Raw genomic sequence first — 19,810 nt, 5'->3', positions numbered from 1 at the left:
TAGCGTGCAATAATTGGTGAAACAAAAGGTTGAGAATACCCGAAGGCACTACATCAAGTCATGGTCCGCATGGACCGCAACGATCAAAATCTGACAATAAGAAAAGGAACAAGGCAATTACGCGTCTTTGTTTTAAGTGGTTGACCATTTTAATTCAGTGATCAACAGCTAGGTACCGTTCATAATTAGCAAATGTCTTACCTAAACTCACATCTGATCATATGCACCTTCACCATTCAAGTTCTTGAACTGCGCGTTAAGTGGTGAACCTGTGAAGTGAAAAGAAGAACAACTTTTTCCTTTATAACCAGAAAAGCAGAGAAAATCGAGTATTCTTGGCCCTGAAAACAAGAAAAGAACTTACCCTGAACGCAAGAAAAGAACTTTTTGCTATTTTTCTATTCCACATTAATTGCAATTGATGGTACATTGCCTGCTTAGTAAGGCATGTGTCATAATGTAACATGGCGTACCAAGACTACTTGGGATATCCTTCATGAGAAAAATAGACGAATAACACGATCTCTCAATCATGTAAAGTATTAATTTCAATGGTATGAAGAAGAATCTATCCCCTATTATTTATCTGCAAACAGTAGTTGGATCTGAAAGCACCAGTTTTACACCAATTTTGGAGACAAAGCATATCCGATGACTACACTACTTCCAGTTTTTGCCTTTATCTTGATTTCCTTATCCTGGCCAAGCATATGTCACCCCCTAGATCCCCTCAGCCCAACTGAGATCAACCAAATTAAGCTTATAGTTCATAAGTCTCACCTTGGTTCCATTCCTAATTTAACCTTTCATTTTGTTGACCTTGAAGAACCAGAGAAAGATCATGTCCTCAAGTGGTTGTCTTCCCATAAGAAAGATGAATCTTTCCCTTATCGTCGAGCCAGGGTCGTGGTTCGCGCTAGCAGCAAGAGTCATGACCTGATTGTAGATTTATCAACTAGTTCAATCTTGTGTGACCAAGTCTACACTGGCCATGGTTACCCTCCATTTGCCAGTGAGGAATTTTTCCAAGCCAGCAGACTACCATCCAAGGATCCTCATTTTCAAGACTCAATCTTAAAAAGGGGACTAAATGTGTCAGAAGTAACATGTTTGCCATTAACCACAGGCTGGTTTGGTGAGATTGTAACTAGAAGACTTCTTAGGCTTTCATGCTTCTACCGTGGTGGAACTACTAACATTTGGGCACGGCCCATTTCAGGAATGAGCATACTTGTCGATGTTGAATCGATGAAAATTATTGAGTTTGTTGACAGAAAAAAATCATTGCTCCCCAGAGCTGAAGGTAGTGATTTCCAATCGTCAGGTCAGAGACCCAAACCTGGCACCTGTAATGATACACACACAAATGCCAATATCACTGGGAATGTAGTCCGTTGGGCAAACTGGAAATTCCATGTAGCATTTGATGCTCGGGCTGGACTAATTATATCAACAGCTTCTGTTTTCGATGCTGGAAGAAACAAGTTCAGGGATGTTCTCTATAGAGGCCATGTGTCAGAGACATTTGTTCCATACATGGATCCTACCACTGAATGGTATTACAGGACTTTCATGGACGTTGGTGAATTTGGTTTTGGCCACTCTGCCAACACTCTTGTTCCACTGATTGATTGTCCAGGAAATGCCATATATATGGATGGATACTTGGCAGGGGTTGATGGAAAGGCACATTCAATCCCTAGAGCCATCTGCATTTTTGAGCAAGACAAAGGAAATCCTGCTTGGAGGCATACAGAACTTGGTGTTCCAGGAAGAGTGGTAAATTTAGAAATCCTAGTAGTAAATACAACTCTAAGCTCACAATTATGTTCAAGATTTTCTTAATTTTGCAGATAATTACAGGGCAGCAAGAAATTAATTTGGTGGTTAGAATGGTGTCAACAGTTGGAAATTATGATTATGTGCTTGATTGGGAATTCCAGCAATCTGGGTCCATCAAAGTTGGGGTAAGCAACCTTAGATTTTTGTTTCGGCCCACTCCAGTCACTTTCTTGATTGGAATTGTGACTAATTAATATGCGGAGTCATAGCGCACCTTATGAATGCAACTAATTTCTGCCAATATTATTTACCTTGAATCCAGGTCAGTCTTACAGGCGTGCTGGAAATGAAGCCAGTGCCCTACATCTTTAGTCACCAGATAACTGAGGATATTTATGGGACCCTGGTGGCTGAAAATACTGTCGGTAACTACCATGATCATTTCTTGACATACTATCTTGACCTTGATGTCGATAGTATCAATAATTCCTTCATGAAAGCAAAATTAAGGACCAAAAGGGTGAAGGACAAGCACTTTTCACTAAGGAAGAGTTACTGGGAAGTAGTCAAAGAAACAGTTAAAACGGAAACTGATGCTAGGATTCAACTAGGTTGGGAACCTGCTGAACTCCTATTTGTCAATCCTAATAACAGAACAAAGATTGGAAATCATGTAGGTTATCGGCTGATCCCCAGCCAGCCAGCCATTTCTCTGCTAGCTGATGATGATTATCCACAGATTCGGGCGGCCTATACTAAGTATCAAGTGTGGGTAACTAGCTATAACAAATCAGAAAGATGGGCTGGAGGGTTTTATGCTGATAGAAGCCAGGGAGATGACGGGTTAGCAGTTTGGACGCGGAGGTAATTTTGGAACACGATCATTTTCTTTACATTCATTTCTTGAAGACATTAATCAGCATCGCATCTTTTCTCTGCTTTAACTTTCTAACGGAAAACCTTAAGTTATTGAATTTATTTACCTTCTCGCAGCAAGTTCAAGTCAATATATTGCAAAATCTGTCCTGAAGAATTTGTACTTTTTTGCGTCAATGAATCTAATGCATGGCTAGCTATTTTCTCATTTGTGTTACCCTGCAGGAATAGACCAATTGTAAACAAAGACATTGTGCTTTGGCACACGATTGGATTCCACCACATTCCCTGCCAAGAAGATTTTCCAGTTATGCCAAGAATCCACGGTGGTTTTGAGCTTCGGCCAGCAAACTTCTTTGAAAGAAATCCACTGTTAAAGCAATTGTAGTTTTGTATTTGTAGGGTATCTGTAGGAAATGCAAGAAATCAAAGTTCCTTCTTTTATCGACCTTTTCAAAGTCATGAATAGAAATCTCATGGTATTAGATAGCTTTTCAAGTACTTTTGAATTATTAAAAATCAAAGTTCCTTGCGCTATTGACGGATACCATTCAATATATGCATTTGTAGTAAATACTTATATATCATGTGAATGTTTGGCACGAGAAGCAAGTCGCAATTAAGCATCTGCTATCAACAATAGTTATCAAAGAACTGGAACAAGCCTTCATGCTATATGAGAATCTGATTGCAGTATCCCATTATTCTTCAACTTAGATGCCAAATTCATGTAATTACTCCACACTTGGTACAACAACAACAAAAATTCCCAGACCCGCTAAAATAGGCAAGGATAATTCCCACATCCCAAACGTGGTTTAGACCCAAAAAAAAAAAAAAGTAGAAGGTCCTTAAGTCAACAAAATAGCATAATCAAAACTGATTTGAATTACCAATGGAATGAGTTGAGTGGTTCGGGAAGCAGTGTAAGTGAAAAGTCCCGACATGAGCCCTCCCACTTAAACTAAAAAAACAAAAAAAAAAAAATCACACACATAAAATGAAACAATGTTTAATTCTCTATCATAAGTTGGATATATCTACATTTTACAAAGTAAACGTCCTAACATCTTGCCATTTGGCAAAAAACATTTTATGTTTGTTTATATTTTTTTTGGTAGATTGCATTCTTTTTCTTTTTTGGTAACAATTAATTTACAGTTTTTTTTCACTTTATTGTTTATAGAAAATTTCAATCAATCATCAATTACTTACCTTATATGCATTTGTATTAATTATGCCTTGATTTTTTTTTCCCAATCAGCTCGGACCTTTCCTTTTTAATTCTCTATTCATATTATTGGCTCGAGCATTTAGTATCATTATCAAAATTTAGGCAAACTTTCATTTTTCCTATCATTCCAATTATTTATTACCATTTTTTGTATTATTTATTACTATATCTTTATATTCTCTAAATTCCAATCAATATATTACTCTTTTACTTTTCTATGTTTTTGCCAATTATACTTGTCCTCATATTTAATCAATTAGTCAATCAATCAATCCATGATTTTAATTCTCTTTCTCAATCACAAGATTCTTTCTTTTATTGTGATTAGGAAAATTTATAATTAGTCACATTTTTTTTTCTATTTTTCTGCTCCTATTATTTGACTTGATTATTAATTCAATCCCATTATTAATGACAAGGCCATTACGAAATTTATTGTATTTTATTTGATATTTCTCTATCTCTATACCAACCAACCCATCTCTCCCCTTGGAATTTTCTTTCATATCATTACTCCTATTACTCTTTTTTCCTTGCTCCTATTATTGGATTTTGTTATATGTTTTTTTGTTAATGCTTTGAAATTTGACCTTTTTTTTCCGTTGGTTAATTCCTTAATTTTAGCCTATTACTCAATGCCATTAATTCAATTCCATTAGCCCAACGTGAAAGAAAAATTTTATTTTTTTCATTCTCAAACTCTTTTAAAATATTGAGCCAAAAAAATAGTTTATCTATTAAATGAACATTTAGATTTTTAAAATTCATGTTACAATTTCTAGTTGTGCTATTGAATGCAAAATGATCCGTGTAAATACACGAGAAATAAACTAGTCAGATAATATTGTAAACCTTTTGATCCGTTTTCAAGTGCCTCTTCTGCTGCCTTTCCATTCGTGCATCAATAGCAGAATCAATTGGACAGACCCACCAACATTTGACGAGTTTCAATTCAGTGTTCCCTGAATCAACACCTCAATTCCAATTCTCCTGTTTGAGGATACCACTAGGCCTGTGCCCAGTCGACCAATTAAACGTTTCATATTTTTTTTTTTTTTATAAAATATCATAATTTCATTAAAATCTGCACTAATAACAAAAATTACATCATCAAACATATACAGGTATCAAAGAACAGATCTGAAAAAATGATACTACATATTTGAAAAACAATAAAAATTACATCATCAAACGTTATATGTTGAATATTGTGGCTCCAGATAACATTTCATATTCATGAGCCAGTTGATTGCTTACTCCACATTCTGAAGGGATGTCACTTTTGAATGTTACATATGACCTCATGAGCTTCTGATTCCTGGTGTTCTTCAAGTCCTCCACCTGGGAGCCATTCGGAACAGCAATGCTGCAGTGAGAGGTACCAATATCGATGGCAATCGCACTAAATTTTACCGATCTAATTATGTAAGGGATGGAAAGTTATCATTTTTAAAGTAAAGGATGAAAGAATTTATTTAACGAAATGTGAGAGATGTTTTAAACGATTTTTCCATTCCATAATGAATTTTATTTCATTTGATAAACTTGAATATTTTACTTCAAATAGAGCTCAAGTACAATTAATGGAACCCCATTTGACTTAACTGCACCTGACACTCGAGTGAAATGTTATAGTTGGAAAAAAAAATGTTCAGAATTGTTGTCATTGCGGAAAAAATAGAGCTGTCAGTAGTGAATTCTAGCAAGAAAACTAAGAATATTAAAGTAAAGGATGAAAAGTTATCATTTTTAAAGTAAAGAATGAAAGAATTTATTTGGCGAAATGTGAGAGATGTTTTAAACGATTTTTCCATTCCATAATGAATTTTATTTCATTTGATAAACTTGAATATTTTACTTCAAATAGAGCTCAAGTACAATTAATGGAACCCCACTTGACTTAACTGCATTTGACACTCAAGTGAAATGTTATCGTTGCGAAAAAAAAGAATAAATGTTCAGAATTGTCATTGTTGCAGAAAAAATGGAGCTGTTAGTAGTGAATCCTAACAAGAAAACTAATAAGATGATTATCCAAGCATTCGTACTTGTTTGGCAAAGTACGACGTCCGGGTGACACCATACAATAAATCTGAGAAATGGGCAGGAGGAACATTCGTTGATCAGAGCCGAGGAGATGACAACTTAGCTGTACGGAGCCTCAGGCAGTGCTTCGTTTCTAACCTTCTTTGAGTAGTTTTTTTTTTTTTTTTTTTTCGAAATGTTAGTTTACTTGCATTGATCTATAAAAAGAGAATTTACAATTCGAGCAAAGACCCGATCATATGTACAACACGTGTTCAATGACACGGAGGAACAAGAGTTTCCTCATCCAACAAAATGCCTAAGGCATATGAGCTAACATTAGGATAAACATCCTTATCATCATTTGAGTAGTTTATTAGTTGTCAGACTAGTTGCATTACTAAATCATCCTATTAAGTTTTTGCAGGAATAGAGGGATAAAGAACAAGGACATTGTACTGTGGTACATACTAGGCCTTCACCATGTCCCGATCCAGGAAGACTTTCCAATCATGCCCACAATCAACTGTGGGTTTGAGCTCAGGTCTGCAAATTTCTTTGACATAATCCGGTACTTAAAGTGAAATCGCTTGGAAAAGTTGAGCAGCTTAAATGCAGCAAAGAATGCCAACATGGTCTTAACTGTACAAATTGAGCTCAGCATTGAACCGAACAGCTGTTTAATCATGTCTTTCAGTATGGAATACGGCAAGAAAGTCCTCCTGTAACTGGGAATTTGAGTTGTCTTTGAGTTGGCTATGAGAATTTTAGAAAATACAATCAAGTGAAGACTGGTGTCTTTAACAGAAACCAAAAGAAATTGTCCTTAGCGTGCAATAATTGGTAAAACAAAAGGGTGAGAATACCCCAAGGCACTACATCAAGTCATGGTCCGCAACAATCACAATCCGCCAATAAGAAACGGAACAAGAAAATTACTCGTCTTTCTTTTAAGTGGCTGACCATTTTAATTCAGTGATCAACAGCTAGGCACTGTTCATAAATAGCAAATATCTTGCCTAAACTCACGTCTAATCATAAGCACCTTCACCATCCAAGTTCTTGAACTGCGTATTAAGTGGTGAACATGTGAAGTGAAAAGAAGAAGAACTTCTTTCTTTATAACCTCTTTTGGAGGGAGGGTAGGGTTAAGTGCACGGTTCGACGTTGCGGTATCGGTAACCAACTAACCATCTGCGCTGCGTACCGTTCCACATCAGACGGGTGTGCCGGACTAAAATCGGGCGATACGCATTTTTAACTGTATACAGCGGTCTCATTGTCTAGATGCTAAACCCACGAGAAAGAAATCCTGCTTGAAGGCATACAGAACTTGGTGTTCCAGGAAGAGTGGTAAATTTAGAAATCCTATTAGTAAATGCAATTCTAAGCTCATGATCGTGGTCAAGATTTTCCTGGTTTTGCAGATAATTACAGGGCAGCAAGAAGTTAATTTAGCGGTTAGAATGGTGTCTACAGTTGGAAATTATGATTATGTGCTTGATTGGGAATTCCAGCAAAGCAAACCTTAAACTTGTGTTTCAGGCGCCCTCCGGTCACTTTCTTGATTGGAAGAAAACAAAGATTGGAAATCATGTAGGTTATCGTCTGATCCCCAGCCAGCCAGCCATTTCTCTGCTAGCTGAGGATGATTATCCACAGATTCGGGCGGCTTATACAGTTATACTAGGTATCAAGTTTGGGTAACCAGGAATAACAAATCAGAAAGATGGGCTGGAGGGGAGGGTTTTATGTTGATAGAAGCCAGGGAGATGACGGATTAGCATTTTGGACGCGGAGGTAATTTTGGAGCAAGATCAGTTTCTTTACATTCATTTCTTGGCGACATTAATCAGCATGGCATCTTTTCTCTGCTTTAACTTTCTAATGGAAAACCTTCTTATTGAATCGATTTATCTTCTTGTAGCAAGTTCAAGTCAATATATCGCAAAAACTGTACTTTTTGTGTCAATGAATCTGATGCATGGCTAGCTATTTTCTCTTTTGTGTTACCCAGCACGAACAGACCAATTGTAAACAAAGACATTGTGCTTTGGCACCCGATTGGACAAGAATCCACGGTGGTTTTGAGCTTCTGCCAGCAAACTTCTTTGAAAGAAACCCACTGTTAAAGCAATAGTAGCTTTGCATTTGTAGGGTATCTGCAGGAAATGCAAGAAACTGTTTAAAAGTTCCTTCCCTTTTACCGACCTTTTCAAAGTCATGAACAGTAATAAGCGAGTCGCAATTAAGCAATGTACTGGTATCAACAATAGTTATCAATCAACTTGATTCATGCTAAGAGAATCTAATTGCAGTATCCCACTATTCTTCAACTTAGGCGCCACATTCATGTAATTACATTCCACATTTGGATTTGGTACAATAAAAATATCCCAGACCGGCTAAAATAGGCAAGAAAAAGTTATAATTCCCACATCCCAAATGTGGTTTAGGCAAAAAAAAAAAAAAAGAGTAGAAACTCCTTAAGTGAACAAAATAGTAGAATCAAAACTGATTCGAAAACTGCATGTACAACCCCTGATTTTTGTCCAAATTTATTTTTGATACCTATTATTTCCATAAACTTGCATTCGTAACTTCCCTTTTTTTTTTTTTTTTGGGGGAAGCATTCGTAACTTCCTTCTGAAACCATAGACAAACGCAAACGGACATACCCGCCTCTGCTCTCCACCTTTCTTCAGGCAACAGTCCTCACTCGTCATCGTCATCGTCATCATCACTTCCTCTAACCCAAAATTCTTTCTGCAATATCCGAATTTCCAAAAGCAAAAAAGAAAATTCATTCTTTAATAAATCCATTAATTGCCGAATTTCTCAGCATTTTTCAATGGTTCATAGTGCTTATGATACATTCCAGCTTGTCCATAATTCCCCAATCAAAATCGACGCAATCGAATCCTACGGCTCGAATTTACTGCTCGCCTGCTCCGATGGATCGCTCAGAATCTACGGTCCAGAATTCTCCTCCAGTCCCACTTCCGACCGATCTCCTACCTCCTCCGATTTCCACCCGCACGAGCTCAAAAAGGAGGCTTATGCCCTCGACCGAACAATTAATGGATTCTCGAAGAAGCCAATGCTCGCAATGGAAGCTCTCAGCTCGCGAGAGCTTTTGCTTTCGCTCTCGGAATCAATATCGTTTCATCGGTTGCCCAATTTGGAAACCATGGCTGTGATTACGAAAGCGAAAGGGGCAAATGCTTACTCGTGGGATGATCGCCGAGGGTTTTTGTGCTTTGCCCGGCAGAAGAGAGTTTGTATTTTTAGGCATGAGGGTAGTTATGCCACAACTTCCAACTGTTTTTTTGGTGCCTTTTCTTTAATGGAGACCACTATGCCACATTTGATTCTCTAATTGTGTGTTAGTATTCGATGATTAAATAGTTAAAACTCATGAAAGACTGGTTTTTTATAGCTTCAATTGCTAGGGAATGCAAGAGAAGGAAATGGGATTGAACAACTGTATTGAGACTGTTAGATTCTATGCTTGTGCTGAATGTGTATGTGCATTGCTCTGGATATTCTATGTATACTGGCTTTACAAGGGAAAAAAATTTTGTCTTTACTTTGAAAAAATTGGGAAATAGTAAAACAATTAAAGAGAAGGGCAAGGCGAGTGCAAAATTAAGGGGGGAGGGGGGTGTTTTTAGTTTTTGGGGACATATTGGATCTGTTTTAAGTATATTGGTTTCCTTCTGTTTAAAATTGTTGAATTGTCTTTGATTATGTATCGTAGGCTGATGAATGGAGATTTATGTATGCATACGACCAACACAAGTAAATATATAGAAGCTAGGTGCGAAAGAAGTAGCCTTTTGCATGCAAGTTTCGTTCTTTATCAGTTTTCTCTTTTTGTTTAAGCCTTCTCCCGTTTATGACTTGTGATATGAATGAACCTCTGTTTTGTTCTATCTGCAGTCGGAAGGGGGTTTATAGAGGTGAAAGAATTTGGTGTTCCAGATACAGTGAAGTCAATGGCTTGGTGTGGGGAGAATATCTGTTTGGGGATTAGAAGAGAGTATGTGATACTAAATTCAGCAAGTGGTGCATTGTCTGAGGTGTTTCCTTCAGGGCGGATTGCTCCACCTCTAGTGGTCTCTCTTCCAACTGGGGAGCTTCTTCTAGGAAAGGTAAACCTATTAGGACAACAGGTTCCAATTTTGCATCTTGTGCTTTGACAGTCTGTACAAGGAGAGTAACAAACATTTAACGAAGTATGTATCTGGTAAGAAAGTTGATTAGCCAAAAGTATGCAAATGGAGGAAATGTGTAATCACCATTTTTTGTACCTGCACAACAAATATGCAAACTTTGTACTGCAAACCCCTTGAATGGTTAAGCATCTTTTTCAGCAGAGAGGCTAAAATTATACTGACATTTGATTGTGTTGGACTGTTCAGAGTGCTAAGTTCTTACTTCCAACATCAAAACATTTAGTGTAGATTCCTCCTTTAATGACAATTCATGTCTCACTCCATATATCAGATGTTTACCATGTACACATGGGTACATAGATACTGTAGGAGATAATTTTATGTGACTTTTCCTGGTGTGTTATGAATCTACTTCAATTTTTTGCTAGATAAACTTCATGTATCATGAATCCTCATATCAAAATAGAACTTCAACTTAAATGGTTTTCCTTGTGCCTATCTATAATTCTTATATATTTCGAATCTGTCTGGTTTTATGGTCTAAACAGCTTGTGTCACTCATTGTTCATTCAGGATAACATTGGAGTGTTTGTTGACCAAAATGGGAAGCTTCTTCAAGAAGGCCGGATTTGTTGGTCAGAGGCACCAGCAGTTGTTGTCATTCAGAAGCCATATGCAATTGGTCTCTTACCAAGACATGTTGAGGTACCCTGTATATTCAGGTCATTTTATACAAAAAAGAAACAGTGTTATCCACACATTGAACTCTCTGAGATATGCAGATACGTTCTCTGCGAGACCCCTATCCACTGATACAGACAGTGGTCCTCCGAAATGTTCGTCGTCTCCTTCAAAGTAATAGTGCTATAATTGTTGCACTTGACAACTCTGTTCATGGATTATTTCCTGTTCCTCTTGGTGCACAGGTATGTAGCATTTTAAAGAAGAAGTCTTTCTGTCTGTAACGTCTGTTGCTATCCTAGCAGAATTTCCAGTCTAATATTTTGCTTTTCTTGCAGATTGTACAACTAACTGCATCTGGCAATTTTGAGGAAGCATTGGCTTTATGTAAATTACTACCACCAGAAGATTCAAGCCTTCGAGCTGCAAAAGAGCAGTCAATTCATATTAGGTTTTCATCTCTCTCCCCCCCTCTCTCTCTTTCTCTCTCTAGTAGCACATATCCTGAACTTGTGAGATAGTTAGCTTTAATCGGAACTCATCATGTACACATGCTATTGTGCAGAATACAAGCATGATCTGCTGATTAATACATGTTAATGACGGCATTGTTAATTGCCAATTCATGACTTCTCTAGAAAGGAGCTTAGTGGTCTGGCTCTTTTCTCTGTTTATCTTATATTTTTATGTTCTATTAGAGCAATGAAGTTCTACTAGTTTCTAAAAAAGTCTTGCTTGAGGACTGGAAAGTTGAACTTGGGTCTGGATATTTCTCTGGAATAAGTCTCGTTTGTGCTGGCTATCATTGTCTGAGTTGATGAAATTTTGAGGTTCAGGGTGAACAGACTTATGAGACTATTTTTACAAGGTTTCTCTGGAGAGAGGGAATGAACCCTTTTTTCCACCAAAAAAAAAAAGAAAAAAGAAAAAAGGGGGGTGCCTTTACAAAAAGCCTAAAATTTCTAATGAAGCAGCTTATTGCCCTATTACTAATACTGTTGTAAAATAATTTATAAGTTCAAGATGCAGCATAGTTTGTCTTACAAACTTGGGGTTGATGATAATACATTTCTTATGAATGACATCTTTAATGGTACAATGTGTGTCCATGAACTTTACTCTCTCCCTTTTAGAATTTCCAGTCCCTCTTTTCTTGGATGGCATCCATTTAAACATAATTAACTTGAAGTAACGTAGAATCCTTTGGTTTTTTGGTCGTCACTTTATGTTACTAATGCTTCCTGGTATGCCAGTCTATCTGGAAGTGGAGGCCCTATAAGGGCATTTGTTATCTCAGATCTGTCAAACACATTATGGACTGTCTGATTAGTTTATCATACTTTTTGGAAAAAATGATTTGAGGTGCCTTAGTGCTTGAATGTGTCCCATATGTTCCAATGTGAGTTTTCAGAGGCTGGATTGCTGTTGAATTTCTCCTGGTAGCCTTTGCAGTAAACAACACAGATATGTTCATTTCCTTATTCTGCAATCTATTTGTCATGATATGCACCTTTTCTGCAGGTATGCACACTATTTGTTTGAGAATGGGTGCTATGAGGAGGCCATGGAACACTTCCTAGCTTCTCAAGTGGAAATTACTCATGTGCTTTCTTTGTATCCATATGTTGTTCTTCCAAAATCATCCCTAATCCCTGAGCCAGAGAAGTTTCTTGATGTTACCGGAGATGCCTCGTATCTCTCAAGAGGTTCTTCTGGCATGTCGGATGATATGGATTCTCCACCTTCTCATTTGCTGGAGTCTGATGAGAATGCTGATATAGAATCCAAGAAAATAAGCCACAATACTCTCATGGCTCTTATTAAGTTTTTGCAGAAAAAGAGGTATAGTATTATAGAAAAAGCTGCAGCTGAGGGAACTGAGGAGGTGGTATTAGATGCAGTTGGAAGCAACTTCATTTCTTATGGAAGTACTCGGGCTAAAAAAGCAAGCAAAGTAAGCTTTTGCTTTATCTTCTATGAATACATTAATCAGACTTGCAGTCAGAGTTTCATCTGTGGCTTATGTAGTGCTAAGAATTTTCAACTTTCTGTGTAAAAAGCATACGTGCAATCTTTGATCAACCAGAACTTGTATTACTACAAGCTCACTTATGGAAGTGTTTAGAGCAAGTCTGTGCTTTGTAGGGCCCTTTTGAAGTGTTGCAAAGGGTGATGAAATGACAGGATATGGTTTGATAATTTTAGTTTCTCAGCCATCCAAAACTAAGAGTAATGCGAAAGTCCCATTCTATTGTGGACCTATAAGCTTTCATCACCTTTAAAATGGCCAAATATTTCCTAGAATCACAATTGGAAGCATTGTACATGATATGCAGCATAAAGCATATCCTGTTATGTGATTTTAGAAAAAAATTCAATGTTATGGAGTTCAAATTCTTTGAAATTTTACAAATTTTCTCTTTTATGTAGTTAAATTTTAGAGGCATAGGATATTGCAACTATCTCTCTTTTGAGTGGCTAAAAATTAAGGAAATAATTGTTTGTGAATTTGAGATTTTAGATCAAAAACATATTGTGTTTGCTACAGTATATAGAATGTAAGACAAACTTAGAATTCTATTATTCACCTAAGAAGCCCATGTATTGTAGACCTTGGAGAACAGTTATGACGTAGAAAATTGAAAGTGTTACTTTGTATCTTTAAATATTTCCTTTAATTCTTGGTGACTCCTACAAGTGTAGCTTTTATCTCCCTATATACAATACTTAATAGCATCTTGTCGATTGCTTTGTGTTAGTCAAAATAGTTATGAACCTATGCTGGGCCACAACATCAAAAGAGGAAAAATATCGCGCTGTAATTCTAACTTCTTTGACCTCTTAGGGCAGAGGTAATGTCCCCATCAGCTCAGTTGCTAGAGATTTGGCAGCAATACTGGATACTGCGCTGCTTCAAGCTCTGATTTTAACGGGACAGTCTTCATCGGCTGTGGAATTATTAAAAGGTCTCAACTACTGTGATGTAAAAATTTGTGAGGAGTTTTTGCAGAAATGGAATCAGTATGTTGGTTTGTTAGAACTTTACAAAAGGAACGCTATGCATCGTGAGGCTCTTAAACTCCTTCATCAATTAGTTGAAGAATCGAAGTCAGAGCAACCGCGGATGGAACTGTCCCAAAAGTTCAAGCCTGAGATGATTATAGATTATCTTAAAGTAAGTTTAACTAATGGCTTCACACTGTTATTTGTTTCTTTCAATCTTGATGTCAAATTATTTCTAAGTTCAGCATTTAAATTTACAATTTGCTCTGCATATCCAATTCTAATGTTTTAGATGACCACATAGAAAGCATAGTTGCCAAACCCAAATGAAACTTAAATATCTGTTTGATTGTGTTTTCTTTTACTGTTATCAATAGAAGATTCTGATTCGTCAAATGTTTGTAGTTATTAGATTGGATCCTAACTTTTCATTTGAAGCCTTGAACATTTAAACTTTATATGATTTTTACCCATCAATCTTTTCCTCCAATCATTACATACAAACTAGTATAATTTGCTATACTATATTCCTTTATTGGTATGACGTAGATGTGCTGAACTTTATTATGGAAGTTCTAAGAAACAAATATTATTTGATATCTCATGCGCCTACTCTGGAACTGAATTAAATTAATACTTGTGGAACTTTCTATTGCAGCCTCTTTGTGGAACTGAACCAATGCTTGTTCTGGAGTTCTCAATGCTAGTTCTTGAAAGTTGTCCGGCACAAACTATTGACCTCTTCTTGTCTGGAAATATTCCTGCTGACTTGGTTAACTCTTACTTAAAGCAGCATGCTCCAGACATGCAGGCGACATATTTGGAACACATGCTTGCAATGAATGAAAATGGAATCTCTGGAAGTCTTCAGAATGAAATGGTAAATCAATTTTTGGATTTCTTGAAAAGTATGTCTTTATAAGTATCTTCAATTGATGAGCTAGTCGATCTAATTGCCCCAGCCTCACTTTGGGTAATTAATTTATGTGGTTTAGTGCTGATCAGGCACATCACGCTGGAGTGGTGTGGCTTGTATCTCACCAACAATGATAACAAATACAGATGTTTCCTAGGCAGAGTTGCCCTATTGATCAATGCGTTTGGATTTTTTTTTTCTTGAATAGTTGGGTGTGGACCTATTGACAAGAATCCATAATCTTACTAACTGCAGTAAATGCTACTACCATCTTATGTTAGCAAAGCAATGCCTGAGTTTATTGATAAATGTCTGCTTTTACACTATTAACTAATATGCCTAGTATCATATTTGTTAGGTGCAAATTTATCTTTCGGAAGTGCTTGATTGGTATGCGGATCTTAATGCTCAAGGAAAGTGGGATGAGAAATCATACACCCCTCGGAGGAAGAAGTTGTTGTCTGCCTTGGAGAACATCTCTGGATATAATCCCGAGGTATTGTTAAAGCGACTCCCACCAGATGCATTGAATGAAGAGCGTGCCATCCTTCTGGGAAAAATGAATCAACATGAACTTGCACTGTCTATTTATGTTCATAAGGTACTTCATGAGTTACATTTACATTCATTACTAAATATTTATTCCATTATTTGTCTCCAACCGTTATTTCTTTCCCTAGCCAGCTTATAATTTTAGTCATCCAATTATCCATGTAGAAAAGCTGTAGTATACTCTCTCGCCTTGTGACCTTTAGACCTGATGGTCTGCTTATCCGTTCTTCTGACCTAATAGTGTGCTGACTAGTTTGGAGCATTCAATTGAGGCCTCAAAGGTAGTAATTGTCTAGACAAAACCCTGAACAAGCCTGCCTTCCTGTAGCTTATTAAGCAACAATTTTAGTTTCTGGTTTCATGAACTGGAATTAACTGGTTTATTGGCTTTGTGAGTTTGGACTAATAACCTATTCAATTCTGCTTTCTTTTTTTTTTGCCAAAAACTGAGGTGCTTATGCATGTTTTCACCGTATTTAGCAAGACAACTTGGTTCATGTAGTGCAGCATGTGAGTGTTGGGTTCTTTAAGAGCCGATTGAATTATGTAACTTTATAAACTTTCATTTTGTCATATCCCTCTTCATTCCCTCTTTCTTATTTTCTCAAAATTGTTATTGTAGCTGCATGTTCCTGAGTTGGCATTGGCTTATTGTGATCGGGTGTATGAATCTGGACTCAATCAACAATCAGGAAAGCCTTATGGCATATACCTTACTTTACTGCAAATCTATCTGAATCCACAGAAGACAATAAAAAACTTCGAAAAGAGAATCAGTAATTTGGTAGTGTCTCAGAGCCCTGGTATTCCAAAGATTGGACCTGGGCCTTTGGCTAAAACAAAAGGACGAGCATCTAAAAAAATTGCAGCGATTGAGGGTGCTGAGGACAGCCGAATCAGCCCTAGCAGCACTGACAGTGGAAGGAGTGATGGTGATGCAGATGATGCAGTTGAAGAAGGAGCTTCTACTATCATGCTAGATCAGGTCCTTGATCTGTTGAGCCGAAGGTGGGATCGAATGCATGGAGGACAGGCTTTAAAATTGCTGCCCAAGGAGACTAAGCTACAGGTAACAGCTTCTGCTGTAGAGTACCTTAAGTTAGTGTGTGTATGACATTCTTCTTTACAAATGTGATGAAGGTTGTAGTTCTTGTTTCAATGAGTATTACTTTCCTCAAAGCAAACTTAGAAGGAAGGAATGAACAAAAGTGGCAGCACCTGCAGCTTATGCAAGTTCTGTATTTTCTAGGCACTAGGCAGTTTGTAGATGGCTGGAGATTTTCCACTATCCCCTGGACATTAAACTTTAGAGATCTCACCAGCATATTTTTAATGCATGATTTCTTAATTACATTATTCAGCTTGAATCTGTTGAATCATATAAACTAGGTTGCTGCTCATTTTCAAAATAAAGTTCTGCTGCTAATTATGGACAAAAATGCATTTTCTGCTGCTTAATTTCATTGGAAGGACACCTCATGCTAGGCATTTAATCTATTAGATATATCAAGCTGTAAACAGAGTTACCAAGTAGAAAGAACACAATCCATTCCGCTCGACCATCAGACCACCTGCCATTAAGACAGGAAACAAGAAGAAACTTAGAAAGTGGGTGCAGAATCCCTAGTTTCTAGGCTTATCTTTTGTGGGAACTATGCTTTTTCTGCAAGGCACGTCTTTATCCTGTTGGCATTTCACATATAAAGGGCAAGCCATGGCATGGTTGTAAAATTTGTAACTTCGTGTATCGCACTCTCTGTAGGGCATGAATCAGTTGAAGATTTGTTTGTTTAATTGGATATCTTTTGCATCTGAATGTTATGGGGCTCAATGCAAAAAACTGTCTATAAATATCTCTCTTGTGTGCTAGCTTTTGTAATGTTAGTGTCTAAATTTGTTCGTGGAATTGCAGAACTTGCTTCCTTTTCTCGGACCTCTTCTCAGAAAATCAAGTGAAGCATATAGAAATTTTTCGGTGATCAAGAGTCTAAGAGAGAGTGAAAACCTACAGGTATGTTTGTTCAACAGAGATTAGTCCTGTAGTACAGCTGTTATTGGCTATTATGTATTATGAAGACAATATGGTTTTCATTTGCTCAGAAAGACACTGAACTTATCTTTGATTTGCTCATAATTCAGTGCTTTATTAAGTAATTCATGCTGTGAGTTAGGTGAAAGATGAGCTCTACGAGCAAAGGAAGACAGCTGTGAAGATAACTGGTGACAGCATGTGTTCTCTTTGCCACAAGAAAATAGGGACTAGTGTCTTTGCAGTCTTTCCAAATGGTAAGACCATTGTGCACTTTGGCTGCTTTAAGGATTCACAGAATATGAAGGCCGTGTCAAAAGGGTCATCAGCGCGGAAGAGATGACCACAAGAATATGGTCTTGTATGAACTGTATATATCAACGCACTCTGCACAGCAAGTGAATCCTGAGCTCATGTTTTGCTAGTTAGCCATTCAGGAGGATTTTTCTTATTCAGTGCTATTTCCTGTCAGCATGAATTTTTTCTGCGAGTGCTTTATTCAGCTACATAGGTTAGAAAAAGACGAGTGACATAAAGGTTATTATCATCTTATATTTATTTGTTGTACATTTTTGTAATGAGATTGAGATTTGTTTTCTGGATGGTGAGGTGCTTGTAATATGAGTGGTTTTGATGTTTGCAAGTCTGCCGGGACGTGAGGAATTGTGCGCCTGATGTAAAGTTTCCCGAGCCATTGGCATATTTGTTGTATAACATACAGCTTGCTTCAGAGAAAAGTTATGGTGCCAGATTTATAGTGGCACACTAAGTGTTCCATTTCTCAGAAGTCAATTATTGATGTTGGTATGTCTATAAATCCAGCAATTGTCTTTTTTTTTTTTTTTCCTTTTTTTCCCCTCCTCTTCCAAACAAACATTTTAGTTAACTAGTAATAGTTTGCGTGCTTTGCACGTGATTGTAATATCTTAAAATATATTATTCTTTAGATACTAAATATTTTTTTATGAAATTTTGATCATCAACATCATAATATAATATTTTTATGTTATTTATCTTTTTAAATTAGTTATTTTTAGAAATTTTATAAAATGAAAAGAGACAAAATATTTCAATATAGTTGACATATCCCTTATAATTGAATTTGAAATCATGGACCAAATACTTTTTGATTTATATCTTGAACACTAACATATCAAATATTGATAATATCATGTTTTATCAAAATTATTGTATACTCATGATTCTATTCCATATAAACCACAATTATCATAATTTTTATAAACGAAAAATATAAGTAAGTTAAGAAAAATAAATATACATGTAATTTGAATTCTTTGTATTATGTTAATTCTATTTTTGTCAATAATGGAGTATAAATGATTCACCACATAAAGCTTTTTTATTTTTGGCTTGTACATTCTAGCAATTAAAATTTTATAGATAGAGATAGTTGGAGTTTTTCTATTTTTCTTTTCTTTTATTCATATTTTTAGCACTATCCAATGCGACAAATCTACTTTTTTCATATGAGCACAATATTTTTTGCTTCAATTAAAAAATTTTGATACGTATAATAATTGGAGATGGAGTCCAAGGATAGGTAAATAGTTTTTAATGAGCAATTTTTAATTATAATTACCAATACTATTTAAATGTAATCAATTGGAGTTTTTTTTATTTCTTTTAATTAGTGTTACATTAAAATGCAATAATTCTAATTAAAAAACATGGGGGTAATTTAGGAATGACAAAAACTAAGATAAAAAAGTACTTGTACTTGCACTCCCTAATACCAACCTTCATACTTTTGATATAGTAATGATTTGATCAACTTTTCTAGTTCAAAATCAACAGACAACCTGCTAAAAAATGAAAAGGAAAATGTAAATAGACCCTCCTAATTCATTCCAATAGAACTCTCAGCGATTCATGACTATATGTTAAAAATCTTGGTAAAATATTTTCACCTTTTTTAAATGTACAATTCATTGTCTATACAACAAATTTTTATATGCTTTTGACGACATGGTACATTAAGCTGTCCAATGATGACTGTAACCAACAGCAAACTCAGAAACCCGACACAAACCAAAGAAAAGGAATGATGGGTCAATTTTATTTTTATTTTTTTTCCATTTCCCACATCCTTTGGGGACCAAGTTGAGAAGAATAATGCGACAAAAGATCATCAGGAACTCAACTTTAGCTCTTCCAATTGGATTTTTTTTGGATAATAAAACTGAGTTCAAGTCACAGCAAGAAACCTGATTGGTCAGTATGAAAGTTGGGTGAAGCTTTTGATAAGTGGAGGATAACGTAGCTGGTCCCCAAGGCAGGCATGCATTCCTGTTCAAATAAGAACTTTGGTTCCTTTTTTCTTTTTCGATTATAATGCTGATTGGCCCAAAAAAAAAGATGATGAAATGGGTATATTTCTGCTTCACGCACCGCCAAGCTAGTTGGAAGAGTAATTTCAAGGTACCCGTGATGAAGCATTTGTTTGTTTGTCTGTCTGTCTGATAAAAAAAACGTTGTCAGTGACCGCAATACTCAGAGGAGGATGAAAAAGATTG

General features: G+C 36.4%; 2 protein-coding genes across 2 annotated transcripts; both read left to right on the top strand.

Annotated features, from left to right (window-relative positions):
- Nucleotides 1-528: 528 nt before the first annotated feature.
- Nucleotides 529-3,195, top strand: LOC113765406 (primary amine oxidase 1-like). The gene is made up of 4 exons (XM_027309570.1): nt 529-1,779; nt 1,854-1,967; nt 2,105-2,646; nt 2,884-3,195. Exons 1-4 carry the CDS (start codon nt 652-654, stop codon nt 3,044-3,046), a joined length of 1,947 nt encoding a protein of 648 aa, XP_027165371.1. The 5' UTR covers nt 529-651; the 3' UTR covers nt 3,047-3,195.
- Nucleotides 3,196-8,556: 5,361 nt separating this feature from the next.
- LOC113764881 (vacuolar sorting protein 39) lies at nt 8,557-18,013 on the top strand. The gene is made up of 12 exons (XM_027308922.1): nt 8,557-9,216; nt 9,860-10,071; nt 10,669-10,800; nt 10,878-11,021; nt 11,115-11,227; nt 12,298-12,730; nt 13,622-13,951; nt 14,438-14,659; nt 15,054-15,296; nt 15,870-16,316; nt 17,160-17,258; nt 17,419-18,013. The coding sequence occupies exons 1-12, from the start codon at nt 8,769-8,771 to the stop codon at nt 17,617-17,619; spliced, it is 3,024 nt and encodes a 1,007-aa protein (XP_027164723.1). The 5' UTR covers nt 8,557-8,768; the 3' UTR covers nt 17,620-18,013.
- The last annotated feature ends 1,797 nt before the right edge of the window (nt 18,014-19,810 follow it).

This window comes from Coffea eugenioides, chromosome 3 (genome assembly GCF_003713205.1).
Source record: "Coffea eugenioides isolate CCC68of chromosome 3, Ceug_1.0, whole genome shotgun sequence".
Lineage (NCBI taxonomy): Eukaryota > Viridiplantae > Streptophyta > Magnoliopsida > Gentianales > Rubiaceae > Coffea > Coffea eugenioides.
This window is presented reverse-complemented; position numbering and strand designations above follow the sequence as displayed.